This window comes from Platichthys flesus, chromosome 19 (assembly GCF_949316205.1).
Source record: "Platichthys flesus chromosome 19, fPlaFle2.1, whole genome shotgun sequence".
NCBI classification, from domain to species: Eukaryota; Metazoa; Chordata; class Actinopteri; order Pleuronectiformes; family Pleuronectidae; genus Platichthys; species Platichthys flesus.
In genome coordinates this window covers 10,183,948-10,198,315 of record NC_084963.1, presented here as the reverse complement: position 1 = coordinate 10,198,315, position 14,368 = coordinate 10,183,948, and the positions used below count along the sequence as shown (strand labels likewise).

Sequence of the window (14,368 nt, the reverse complement as noted above, 5' to 3'; positions counted from 1 at the left end):
CTGAGCCATATTTAATGGATCTGAAGTAGGTCTCACCTTGAGCCAATAGCTGGGATATCCCCAGGGCGAGTCATGGGCGTCCCGGCAGGGGAACCACGCGTACTGCGATACACCATCGGACAGGTCAAACACCTTGGACTGACACGTCTGAGGAAACATTAAAGAAAGGGAAGAGGAAAGTTAGTTATTCTTGTTTGTATTTTTCCAGATCAAATTGTTTTTTCTTTTTAATTTATAGCACGTTTGCATAATGTCGCTTGTGTTCAGAGGAAGAGACAAATGTAAGATACAAACAGGGAACACTTTAGCCGAGAAAGGGCTCAGGTATGACATCTTAGGTTCTCTAAACTTGCGGTACACCGTGTGATCCACTGAGTCTAACTTTTGTACCTTATTTCATGAAATATACAGGAACAGATGGATTATGCTATGTAATGCTGCAAAAGTACCTTTTGTTCTATCTAATCATTCCAGCTAACAGGCGATTACACTCGGAGACGCTCTGTTCCTATCGTCTGCCCCTGTTGACAGTTCTGATCTCTGAGGAGCTCCCAGCTTTCTTTCCCCTTTCTTGTCTTTCATCAGAAGCCGACTCAAAGTCAGAGAGAGGAACATAAAGTTCAGAAGGCAGCACGCTCAAATTCTGTTGAAGTCAGATATTCGGTGAGAGTTAAATCAGCTAGAGTAGCTAAGTGGTGTGTGTCTTACATACATCTGTAGTAAACCTCACAATTGGTTACAGTCGTGCACTTTGGACAATTATGCGACATCTCTTTTTTCCGCAACCGTCTGCTGTGTGAGGCTGACGTCACATGACACTGCTCTTCTTCTGAATCTCTCTCACACCAACCTCCATCGTAATGGACGAAAAAGGTGCTGGGGTGTTTTTTAAACCATCAGGGCGTTTTAGGATTCTTTCTTGTGCCTCTATTGTCACACAGCGGCACAGCTTTACCGTCGTTTACTTAATATTCGGCAGATTCCCATCACTGACTCAGCATCCCAGCCTTACTCGCCTGTTGCATGCTTGAAACAAACTCAGTTATGTATTAACCTAAATACAAACGGCTGCTGTTGTTGCAGAGTACACAGACCCAGAGAAGCAGATGCGAGTTAATCTAAGAATAATCAGAATGTACCATAAAGTCTCATACTTCTAAAAAGGAGAAATAATATAATACCCAGGATGTATTGTGGATAAGAACAATGACGTTTAATCTGAGAAAATAAGTATTAATGCTACATAGATATACTGTAATTAGACCATTAATACAACGATAGATTACATAATGTGACCACTGATAAATATTTATCACGCTCAATTTAGCAATCATAGCTAAACAGCTAAAGAATGATGACTAGCAGCCATACGTCTCACCTTACCCCTCCGTCACCCTATCAGGAAAGGTGGTAATGGCAGGGCTTTAAGAGTAAAGGGAATATAACTCAATATAGATCTATAATATACAGTCATCATTAATCCTACGATGACAGTGTCCCCTCATTATTCTGGGGCTCAGCCAAAGAGTCATCTCTCGTCTCCGGGCCGGGTCCAAACTCCACTGCCAGAATTCTAAGAGATAAGACGATATCAGGTTGCAACGCTTCACTATAGCTGCTGCACCTGTAAGAGCATATTTTAAAATCCCACTAATGACCTTTTTAGCCCCTCTGCTGCCTTCATTTGTCAGACGGGACCCTCTGACCTGAGCCGATAGCAAACACAGAACCCCTCTTTTAAAAACATTCTCTAAACGCACTTCAACAGGAAGGCTTTTCTTCTGTAAACCAGTTTTTTTATTTAATCATTTCTATTTATATCATAGTTTTATGACTGTTTTATCTTGTTCAATAATCAACATGTTGTAGAAAATGATCTACGATAATAACAATAATAATAAAATGGTTATTATTATTATTATTATTATTGCTTAAAGGACCCCCCTCCAGGATTTTTATCTCACACATTATCTCCTCATAAACAATGCTGGCATGATATTCTGCATTAAGACAGAAAAAGAAAAGTAATGGGTGGTGAAAGGTTACAGAGCAGCAGATAAACACCGACAGAGGGGAGAGAGGGCAGATGCCCAAGGACAACGAGTTTTGCCCGTTTGCCCTGAGCTGGTGAAATGAGACACCGGTAACATGAGTATTTTGCTGGGGAGGCTGCTGTCAGATTCCTGCCACCGTGGAAAATCTGGCCCGACCAGCTATCTGTCCATATATCTGTCCCCTGGATCTGTTGACGTGACCTTTTTCTGCCGAGAGCTGAAGTGGCACAAACGCGAAAAATGCAGGTGAGAAACACCTGAGGTCAGTTTGCCATGAGACTTTGGCCCCGGTTGAGAAGACACACTCACGTGACCTCTGATTTCCACGTAGACAGCAAACAGAGTTGTTTGCTCCATTTAAATTAACAAACACAGCAACAAATTATTTAATTTTCATTTCACGCATTTCAAGCATTTAATGCTTCCCAGCCCATCGCTTTCTTTGGACCAGACAAAAAAAAAAAAAAAAAAAAAAACACTCCGCCCTGTGTGACTCTCCCCGACTGGATGACTTAATTAACCAATAATATGCTTTGGAGCGACTGTGGGTCTGCTAATGACTCGGAGTCGAGAGGAGCTGTTTCCATTGCTAACCCTTCGCTGGCGTGGCAGGTGACAAAACCATTTCCATGTGCAAACTGATGACTTATTCATGTAAACACAGGTGGCACCGCAGCTACACCCCCCTCCACACCCCTCCCCCTCTCTCCCTTTTCCTCCCCCTCAGCTCCTGGTGTGTTTTTCTAACAACCTACCGTTTGAGACAGACAAACACTGCTTGGCATGCCTAAACCCTTGGCCCGGAGCAAACACCCCCCCACAAAGCATCACACCAGTAGGAGGTAATTCACAAGTCTCCCCGTGGCTCGTACACTTCCTCCAACCTCCACTCAATGCAAAGGCAAGAGTCGAATCACTCCGTGTCAGCTGTTTAAATGTGTTTTATTATTATTTTATTTTCTGCATTTATCCATCCTTGCATATTTTCTGAAAATACTACGAATGGGAAAACGAAAATGGTGAAAAGTAAGACGCAGGATTTCTTTTCATGGACCAACGTGGAACTGTGACTGACTGTGGGTGTTTACAACTTTTGCTTTCACAGTAGTCAAGTCGCCAGGAAGCAGATGCCTCATCATTTCCAAATGTCTTCATTTTTGCCCATCCACACTACTATATATTGCCAACTAAAGCGTTTACGCAGTGTGGACGACAGGGAAGCGTTTGAAAATTGAAATGGAGTAGTGTGAATGTGGCCATGGAGAAAAACAAGGCTTGTTTTTGGACTGCAGGAGGAAGGAGGAGGAGGGGAAGTGTAAACAGGCACAGGGAGAAAGTTCTGGATTCCGAACCCCCGACCATCTTTTTGTGATTTGATGGTTCTACCAACTGCATCATGATGAAAAGAAGCCATCTCCCCTTTTTTTCATAGACCTTTTAGCTCTCATCTCTCACCCCGCCCACTCTCGCTCCTGACAGCTTCTTCATGCGTGTGGTTAAAGTCCCTTTTCAGCTGTGTTTGGTATTCCCATTACTTTGGCTCCTGTTTGATCAGAAACATCTTAGTTTCCAACATAAATCAAAAGGCTCAGGTCCATGATCTCAAACACCGAACACATATTTTATTAGAACTTTGCATACTTCAGCATCTTAGGCCCTGTTATAAACATTTGTCTTGGGTCATGCGATCACTACTGAACACCTCTTAGTTCCTCAGTCCGCACCTGGAATTAGAATTTATCCCCCTTATGTGTCTCAAGCGACCACATGTGATCAGGTCTCACTGCGCCGCTCTATGTGCAAAACACACACACACATCATTTCTGTTCGCAAAGATCAAATGATTTTGTTGTTTCTACTCAGTCTGAATAAGGCAGGGGGGTTGTTAATGTGTCAGCGTGTGTGTTTGTGTGTGTGTGTGTGTGTGTGTGTGTGTGTGTGAGAGAGGGAGGGAGGGAGGGAAAGTGGATCCGGGAGGGGCTGAGCAGATCAATGCGCTTCACACTATTAACATTTTGCTCATTTGAAATAGTAAAAGAAACAGACATTGTCATTACTGTGGCTGGAGGTGAAATAAACGTAAAATACTGTAACTTCATTGTGAGACGGATCGGAGGATGTCAGCTGAGTAGGCGGTCCGTCGGTGTGGCCCCGGACAGGTTTAGGTCCACACAGCTGAAGGAATGTGACCACAGCTCGTCCCAGACCATCTCCGAATGCGGTTTGAGTGATCGGGTCTCAAATGCATCCACAATGCATCTTGGCTGCTTCCACTCCTGTACTTAGAGCTGTCCGCCCAGGACAGATGTTAATACCAGATCTGAGCAGGGCCTGAGTTTACTTTCACATTCGTTAGACAAATTCCAGTCCAGCTATCTTCAGGACAGGTCAAGAGGACAATCTGCATTTCTGTATGATAAGGCCAGTTCACGTTTATTCATGTGCAGGGAAACAAACTTCTGAAGAGGAAATATCCAAATAGAGAAGTGACTGCAGATGGTCAATTGTAGAAAAGGCTTGAATTTGAGATGTGCTTTTGAGAAAATGCATTTTATATGTTTTGCACCATGCATCTATTATCAGTCCCAGCTGATCCATGGGTGAGAGACGAGGTGCACCCTGAACATCTCACCCCTCCATCATACAAACAAACAATCTCCCATGCTCACATTCACTGCTATGTGAAATTTAGAGTAGTCAGCTAACTTAAGCCGCATGTCTCTGCCTTTGGTGGGTGGAGAACATGACGATGGCTAATAGGTTCAAACCCGGAATCTTCTTACTGCGAGGCGGCCCTGCAAACCACTGACTCACCGTACCATCCCTAAATTATTCACATATAATAATAATGTAAATAATGCTGTAAAATATCAGCACAGAAATTTTTCTAAACATTTTGGAAAGCTACTGTTAAAAATGTGTTCTCCTGTGTACTTGTTATTCAAGTTTATGTGCAGTTTCAACAATAAGTCCCTCAGGATGTTAAAAGGCATGTGCATTGATTAATGCACCCAGAACTGAGGAAGAGGAGTCCAGAAACATTTCTAGCACCCACTTAATCACAGGCTCAGTAACAAAACCTGATAATTTTACACAAAAGTGCAACTTCACAACATGTGGCTTCAATTGGCAATATGCAAAAGCTGCTTTAGCCATTTATACAAATTTGGCCGCAGCACAGGCCCCTTTACGCTAACATCTGCACAGCTATCACTGTGTTACACAAGTCTAGCTAAGAGAATGTACCTGTTATTGACAAACACAAGGTCTGCTTTTCTCTGTGCCTCTGGCCCTGGATTGCCTCACTTCATAATCTGTCTCAGGAACAGCAGGATTTAAAAAATAAACTTTTACGGCCAATACATCATCTGAATCCAATGAGACAAATCCAAATAAAAAGCAGATGTTGATTTCCTTTATCACAGTCTTACCGCAGGTCCCGATCAATCCACTGGCCCCTGATCACCTCGGCCAAGGAGGATATGTTTTCAGCCCTGCATGTCTGTTGGTTTGTTTTGGGGATTTTCAGCTGGATTGTGCAAAAACTACTGGAAGGATTTTTATGAAACTTGGTAGAAGGACGGGCAACGGGCCAAGATGGACGCATGCCGTGGACATGGACAAAGGAGCAGATGCTGGAACTTTTTTTTCACTTTGTCTTGGCATTGCAAGAAGTTTTTTTGGGGGACATTTTCACCAATTTCCCAGGGAATACTTCAAAGTTCTTGATAAATAAAATGTCATATTTTAAGAGACTGATATCTATATATACATGTGTGTTAAAATCGCTGCAGCTTGATTGGATTAAAGGGGACTGTCAGGCCTTGGCATTACATTACACGCTCCACTCAGTGCCATTGCAGTATCAGGATTGTTTTGTATCACCAAAAACAAGGGAAGGAAAACAAATCGAGTTTTACTTTACTGTATCCTTGTAAGGTGTTGAATTCAGAGTCCCTGGTGTGCACATCAAGATTAACTGCAACACGAGAGACAACACGAAAAAATTGGCATGTTCTCGTAATCGAACACCGATGTAATCATGTTTGCAAAGAACCAAAATAAAGGCCAAGCTCAGGTCATAGACCGAACCTAAAAGAGGGAAAGGTGGAAACAAACTTTCCACCCGTTCAGCCGCTGAGTTGGTCTGGATCGGAAAAGGGAAAAACAAACTTTGGAAACGGACTAAAGCAAACAGCACGTACGCATCTTAACCAAGACCCGTTGTTGTTTGCCCTACTTCAATCGGCCTATAAAATATACCACCTGCCGGCAGACCTTAGAACGATTCGCACGATTTCAAACTAGAATATCACGGCAGGAACCGTCGACAAAAAGAAACGGCCCAGAGAGTCGATCATAAAATCCCTCAGTTGGAAAAGGTAAGGGGAGGATATGGTAGATCTGTTGTTTATGAGGTAGAAGAAAACGGATGATTAAAATTCTTACAAGTAACAAAACAATTTAATGTTCCTAATGTGTAATACGTCTTTTAAACGGGCTGTGTTACTGTTGCGCAGATTATTTAGCAGGACAAACACAACAACAACTTAAGATCTGAGAGTGGCTTTTATTTTCTTACTCATTCTAAACACATAGGCCCATTATTGTGATTTACAGCAGGGACACTGAAGTGGCTGCTGCGGGTACGTAAGTCAAATGCTGAGATGTCTGAGTTGAAAAAAACAACTTCTCACCTTCCTTGGAAAACAGTCACAGCAACACACTGAGGAGATGAGTTCAACATCTTAACTCAAAAACACACACACACGGACACACACGCATGCACGCTTACAAACACACATGGTCTTAATTTGTACCAGCTGGCTAGTCAGACTGGCAGACAACAGCCAACTCCTGGTCTGTAGACTGGTCTGTGTTTGTAAATCACCACTTCAGATAAAAGCCGAGCTCTAAGTGTCTTGAGCCAAGGGGAAAGCAAAGGAGATAAAGGTGAGGAGAACGAGAGTGCAACTGTCAGACTCATTACTGGGAGAATACGTCTGTACTGTAAAAGCGTTCATTGACATCATAAAACAAAACATAAACTCGGGGGAAACAGTGAGCGCCGCTGTTAGTAAAGACAGAGTAATGACAATAATAATGGCTCTAATAACATAATGTACCTCAACTACAGCGTTTCCCCTTGTGATGGAGAGCTGGTGCCAGGATGAAGTTAGGTCACCTCTTCGGAGCCATGTGCCTGCACATAACACATATCCATGCACAAACATGCACAGGCTGGATCACAAACACACACACACACGCTACGCCCACCTTGGCTCGGCTACTGATGTTGAAGTCTCCAGATTTTCAAAATGTCCTATTTTGGATTCAAATCAATAAACCTCACTGACACGCAAACACAAACATGGGCCATATGTTCTTGGAAAAAAAAAAATATTGAGGCCCTCAAACATTTAGGAGGCCCCACGAAGGTCCCTTCCTGTATCCTCCAATCACTAGAGGACAGCGCAGGGGCCGGAGGTAGCGCTTAACTCAACTTTTACCACACTAGCACAACAGAAAGAAACAGGAGAGAGGGAAATTCATTTTTCTTCAACGCCATTTTCTCTCATTTTGTCATTTCTAAATAGAATATCCAGAATCTGGAGGTGACCTTGGGGCCGGACGCCTCCTGGTTCCTTCTTTTGTTGTTCGACCAATCACTTTTGAGCAGGCTATGGTTGCCCGCAAGTAAACAGTCCATATGAGGAGGAAACAAGTGAGAGCACACTCGACCGGAAATGCATCATCCTTTTAATTTGTATCTGCACTCATAGGCATAGAGCTGTTAATAGAGAGGAGCCAAAAATGTCGTCTGGACCCAAAACATATACAAAAGTATCTCTATTTGTACTTTCTGTGGAAAAATGTGCGATTCGTGTGATAAAAGAAACAAGTCGAACTGTGTATAGCAAACAGGAAGCCCCGAAATATTCGTTATTGCCCCCAGATGCAAGTACGTCATCGGACAATAGCCGATGGGTGCCGAGATTCCTCAGTATCAAGCCGTTCCCCACCAAAGGAGATCAGTAATTAAACTGGTAGGTACATTGTTACATTAACACACATGATACATCACAATGACAAACCACATGTGTTAAGAATAAACGACCTGACGCAGCAGTTTCTTGGAAATCTCTTTGTTTTCACACTGGTTTCCAGCAGGATGCTACGAAAACAATTGACAACAAGCTTGGGTTCTGTATTGTTGAGTTGTGAAACAGCGATCATGAGAATGTATCGCATCTACACGCACACAGACCCGGGGACGCCATCATGACAACATAATGTCTCACATTCTATGTACAATGTGGCAGAAAGAAAACACATCGCTGCTCGATATCATCGGTGGACCGGCTTTTCTGTTGATGGAAATTCATCTCTGTCAACCATCTTTCCCACAATCCCCCCTTGTCAACACCAATTTGCATGTTCCCATTTCCCAAAACGATTCCAACCCCGACTGTCTTTTGAGTCTCAATATTTCCGGCACGGCTCTCGCCTTCGTTCTAGTCATTCACTTCGGCGGTAAATATAATTACAGCAACGGCTAAAAACGTGGTTTCATTTTGAGTCACCCGGGGTCATCAGCGGAGTAAGCGCCGGCGCACCCGGAGCCGAGCGGTACCTGTGGAGTTTATTGTTTGTTTCACATCCTGTTGCATGACTCCGCTGACCTAGTTTGTTGGAAATGTTCGGACACATGCAAATAAAGGAAAGGACGTCATGAGGCGATTATTTTCCCATCACAGAACCTCCTGAAATGTGTTTATTTCCATCAACAGGTATTTTGTATATTGCGCTCCTCTCTCGCTCTCTGTTAAAGGCGAACATCAAAAATTGGACGTCAGCGCACTGGAAGCAGGAGAGAGAGCATCTGCGAGGCATTTGTGGAGAGCAGGAGAAAGAGCAACAGAGAGAAACTAGTATGAGTTTCCAAGCACCATCCCATGGTTTACTGGAATGCTGGTGAGCGCCTGGTGTGTGAGGTAATGTCCTGTCACCCAGCCCCACCCATACCCACTGAGGCTCACTGTCTCATTGGTCCAGGGCTACTGATGGGCCACTTCCATGGCCTACTGAGAATAGGGCTGTAAAAGTTAGTGAGTGGCTGCAATTATGCAGTTTACCTATCCCATTCTCATCAGGGCAGACATGAGTAGTGACTGGGTGGTAGGGAACACAGACCACAAACTAATGTATAGGGATTGGGGAGCGTACAATGCCAGCAAGTTGAAAACAGATGGGTCTGCGGAGAATATAAATGTCCCTCAGTCAGTGGCCCCCTATGCTCAATAAAACAGGGCCAAAACCCTGCATATTAACAGCTTGAAAATGTTAGGGGGGGTCATCAGTGCCACGAAAAAAGAAAAAAAAAACACACCAGCCACAATGAGGTTTCCACATGGCAGAACCACAATAATAATTGAAACGGGAAAAGTAAAAGGGAAAAAGGAACGCCATCCCAGAGGTTTCTTTTTTAATGTTACCACACGCTTATGTCACTGGCACGGTGCCTGACGAGGGCTGTGTGGTTCGGGGGAATGCTGGTGAGAGGGAGAGAGAGTGCCAGAGACGCTGGCCCTCCTGTGCTGCTGAAGGCAACAGCTCGGCTACTGTATGAGCTTTTGTTTTTGTGGGCATGTACGTGTGCGTGCGCCTCGCCTTGTGCAGCAGTATGTGTGACTTTGCCCTCCGTGTTTGTTTGTACGCTTGTGTGGAGGGAAAATGTGCGTAAATGTGTATTTACACTCTGCAGTAGCCTATATACAGTATGCATGTATCCTCCACTTGAGTACACAAACACACGCTGCCTGCTTATTTGGGACCTGGGACAAAAAATGGGGCCAGTTATTGTTTCCTTGTTTTTACCTTCCAGAATAATTCCTCTTACAGTTTATCCTCTCCCTCTCCCCTTCCCCTATGAAACCTCACTTACCTAAGGATGGATGCAGCAGAGGTTATTTAATCCAGGCCTCGTGCACATATCTCTGTCACACATCTCGAGATGGGTGAGTGTCATATGTAGGCAATTTCTTTGCAGCGTGAGAGGACTAAAATGTTGTCCCTTCTGTCGCTTATGTATAATTAAGAGGAGCGTTCTCCAGGGGTGCCCGGGGGTTTCGTCAGAAATTGCCTGTACAGCAGCCTCCTCTGGAGAAATCACCTGGCTTCCTGTTTGATCTAAAGTTCAAATGCACGTGCACCCTCCCTGCAAACACAAACTCATCTACACGCGTGTACATGACAGCAAGGCAGTCTGCACACGGACGAGGACGAAGCGCACACAGGAAACACGCACACACACACACAGGTTAGTTGCTAGGGCCAGTTCTCCAATCTAATCCCCCCGGAGAAAGTCGGGCTGGCTCGCCATATTCCACGGTGTGGTAGTCGGGGAACATAATGTTCTGCTCCGCAAAGACAGCAGTAGTACATTTCAGTCCCCTATGGACTTGCCCTACAATCCTGCATGGAGTCAGCACTGTGAGTGTGTGAGTCTCTGTGTGTGCTTCTGTCTGACTGCGTACCTGGGTGTGAGCCTGATCAAGAAAGAAAGGAGAAGCTTTTAAAACACCACCTTACTCTGCTCACTGTTACAGCCCCACAAAATCAAGCGCTCCCCTACGACACTTTGCCACGAGTCTGACATTGAAAGAGGGAACATAAGGTGAAGAACAACACAACTATTAAACCTGGATATAATTTGATACTGGCAGGTCGAAATTTTTCTGATCATTAATGTGTCTACATTTTATTAACTTCATACATTCTCTGGTGTCCATATGGTATTTTGATTGGATCAAACTGCTCATTTGAGGAAATTTTAACGTGCGAATGGCCAATAAGAATGGTTCTAGACCATTTTCTCCCTTCACAATCATTTTTATTCAGTGACGTATTTTCTTTTGACCACAGTTGAACAAACTGAATTTCACATTGTTTTACTTCCAATTACAACACACTGACCTCATCTCTTCATCCATCAGTCATTCAGAGCTTTATGTAATATGTCATTTCAGTCATTTTATTACCTATGTCCAAATATCATTCATTTTTGTTTATTGTTTAATGGCACTTGACTAGAGTGTGTGTTTTCATATTGATTTTAAATTACAAATCTCAACTTTTCCTCATTTTCTCAACCTGCAGGTAATCTTTTTACATTTTCTGTAATAGCACTTCCTGTTTCATGAGGTACAAATAATAGAACTATAGGACTGTCACTGTAACACGTATTGTTGATATATTATTACTGTCATTGTATGATGTATGAGAAACATAAAGAGATGAGAAAAATTGTTTAGGGGGCAAAAAAAGGTCCTCCTCTCATTGTTGTTTTTCCCTGTTCCTGGCACTAATTGTCTTCCGTACACTGTGGTTTCTGCTTCTGTGATTTAGTGCTGGGACTCCATGACCCAAAAATGAATGTATGTCATCCTCCCAAAGATCTAGCACACATTTACATCCTGCAGGGTGGACTACAGGCTACTAAGCTACTGTGTGCACAGGGCCAGTCTTTGTTTATTGCCCCCAAACAGGGTTCATTCTACATTGCTGGACCCTCCATTAGCACTGGTTTGAATGTGGGAGCATTCATCAATCCTCCCTGGTTTTCCTCTGGTGCATGAAGATTCAAAAGACAAGCAAAAAAAAAAGTTCAGCTGTCACACACTAGTGCTGCATATTGAGATCACTATTCACAGTGGTCTTATAATATAGACAAATGATGTGTCTCAGTTTCCCTCCATGCCTCGGTTGTGTGTCTTTTAAAATAGAAACACGTACCCCTTGCCCCGAACACACACACACACACACACACACACACACACACACACAAAAGTACATAACACTTGAGATTTCGTGCAGATACCTGATCTCTCTCTCTCCTCAAGTGCCTTCTTGTGCTGTTATTGCTTTCTTGCATCCGCAAAGATCCCTATCGCTGCTGCCCGCTTTACTCTCCCTCTCTCAGACACACGGTAAGACACACACACAAAATCAGCGCCGTCTTTAGACATCAAACAAAACAGATATACACAAAGCCAATACAGGACTTGTTCACTAGATCAGAGGGAAATGATGCACCTTTCCACCTCTCCCCCCAGACACACTCACACACACTTTAGCATTGTTCTGTATCAGGGAGGCACATCTCCAGTCCAACTCTACCAAAGACCTGTGAGCCATGAACATGGAAACGTAACTTAAACAAGAAATCGGAGCAGTGAACTTTTAGCAAAAAGGAACTATGTGCTGTTCCTTTCTGATAAAACTGATTACTACAAATACCTCAGAGTCATTTGCATAGCAAGTATTTCCAAGGGATTGCCAACATGGTAATACAGCAAAGTCTTTTGGAGAAGTTCTTCATCTTACCTCAACTTCTTCAAAAAAATTATCTGTGGCTCTAATTTTTATGTAATCTCAGACTAGAGAAATTAGGGAAAGCCTTTTGGGGAGAGTGGTGCCCGTACGTCCAGTAGAGATCCAGAGATTTGGAGAATTGAACTTGCTCTTGTGGTTTGTAGTGGGCCCAACACTTTGCTAAGATAATTTTTGCTTTCTTTGGACATTCTGTTTGCGCTTATAACCTCTTTCAGGTCTTCAGCTTCCCCCTAATTTATCTCTTTGTTGCATGAGCATACACACACCAGTGCACAAACATACAGAGAAGGACAAAAATATTATTGAATACCAGTGCTCATCCAGACACCACCTCTAGCAGAGACCCTTAAAATGTAAAATGATGATCATCTGATCATCTTTGAGTTGTTGCTCCACTAGAGTCCATCTGCACTAAAGTCAATTGATTGGACATTATTTGAAAAGGCAAACATCTGTATATAGTATAACCTCTCTCAGCTAACAATGCTTACCAAAGCAAAAACCAAGCCTTACCTGTTCAGCTCAGAGACAGTATCTGGGGAAGCAGAGAAATTCTGCTAATCCAACAGTTTTCAAGAGCCACTGTGGCCTCAATAATTCTTAAGTATGAAACAATCAGGAAACCTTTCAGAGTTGGATGCCCGACCAGCCTCAGAAATAAGAGGAGAATTGTCGTGGTAACAGACCAAGAACCTGATGGCAGAACACCGCTTTTCTGGATTTTATAGCCGGATGAACAGATAAAAAAGCACATAACTCTCAGACTATGATTCTTTAGTTTGATGAAACCAAGATTTGACTCTCTGGCCTCAAGAATATATCAAGTCTAGTCTGGAGGAACCCAGCCACCATTCATCACCTGCGTGTGAGTGTGGTGGCAGCATCATGCAATGGGGGTGTTTTTTAGTCCCAGGGACACAGAGATTGGTCGAAGTTGGGAGAAGAATAAGAAGAAGAGTACAAAGAAATCTTTAGCAAAAAACCTGGTCCAGAGTACTCAAGATCTCAGACTGGAATGACGGTTCACCTTCCAACGGGACAGTGACCCCCAATCAGACATCCAAGACAATGCAGGAGAGGCTCAGGGACAACTCTGTGAATGTCGTTGAGGGGCCCAGCCAGAGACCTGACTTGAACCCAATCAAACATCACAGGAGAGACCCGAAAACGTCTGTCCTCTGTTTGATCCGCTGGTCTAAATCCAATCTGACAGAGCTTCAGAGGATCTGCGGAGAAGAACGATTCTCAAAATCCAGGTGTGCCGATCTTGGGTTCTCATGCGCAAGAAGACTTGAGGCTCTAAGTGCTGCCAAAGGTGCTGCAACCTTGTACTGAGTAAAGGTTCAGCTTAATTATGGCAATGTGGTATTTCAGTTTTATCAGTCTATTTCTATCCTGTCTTTATGGTTTATAAGGTTGCAACATGTGGGGAAGCGAGTTTAAACGACTTTAGCATACGGCTCCAATATAAAAACATGTGAAACGGTGAAGGGGTCTGTATATTTTATGAATACACTGTGTGTGCCAGCTACCCAACAAGAACTGATGGCGTAACAAGTAACGTATTCAGTGTTGTCTCCCTTGAATACAGAAACTCAGCCTCGCAGCCCACCTGCAGGCCCCATCGCTCAGTCTTCAGCCATTTTAATATTGATGACAGTCAACTCAGATTTGACAAGCAATTTACTACCCCAACAGTTTTCTAAGTTCCCGTCAAGGGCAAAATGTGAGTCTGTGTCAGCACAGCGGGCAGTGCTTTTGGCAGACAACGCTGCTGCAAAAAAAAATTGCATCAAAATCTCAATAAAGATGAGAGATCAAGAGCGTACCATCATGAGTGAGTATGAGATCACAGGCTTCGGCTTCGGATCTCTCGGTTGTTATCACGTCGGATGCCTCGGGGCCTTTCTCGTCCCTTT

The 14,368-nt window shown here is 43.5% G+C and overlaps 1 protein-coding gene across 1 annotated transcript in view; it reads right to left on the bottom strand.

Moving 5' to 3' along the window:
- pappaa (pregnancy-associated plasma protein A, pappalysin 1a) overlaps positions 1-14,368 on the bottom strand; it is an 83,276-nt gene that overhangs the window by 30,291 nt on the left and 38,617 nt on the right. Inside the window, exon 11 of the mRNA XM_062413121.1 lies at positions 37-147. Coding sequence (XP_062269105.1) covers positions 37-147 — 111 coding nt within the window. The remainder of the gene's footprint in view (positions 1-36; positions 148-14,368) is intronic.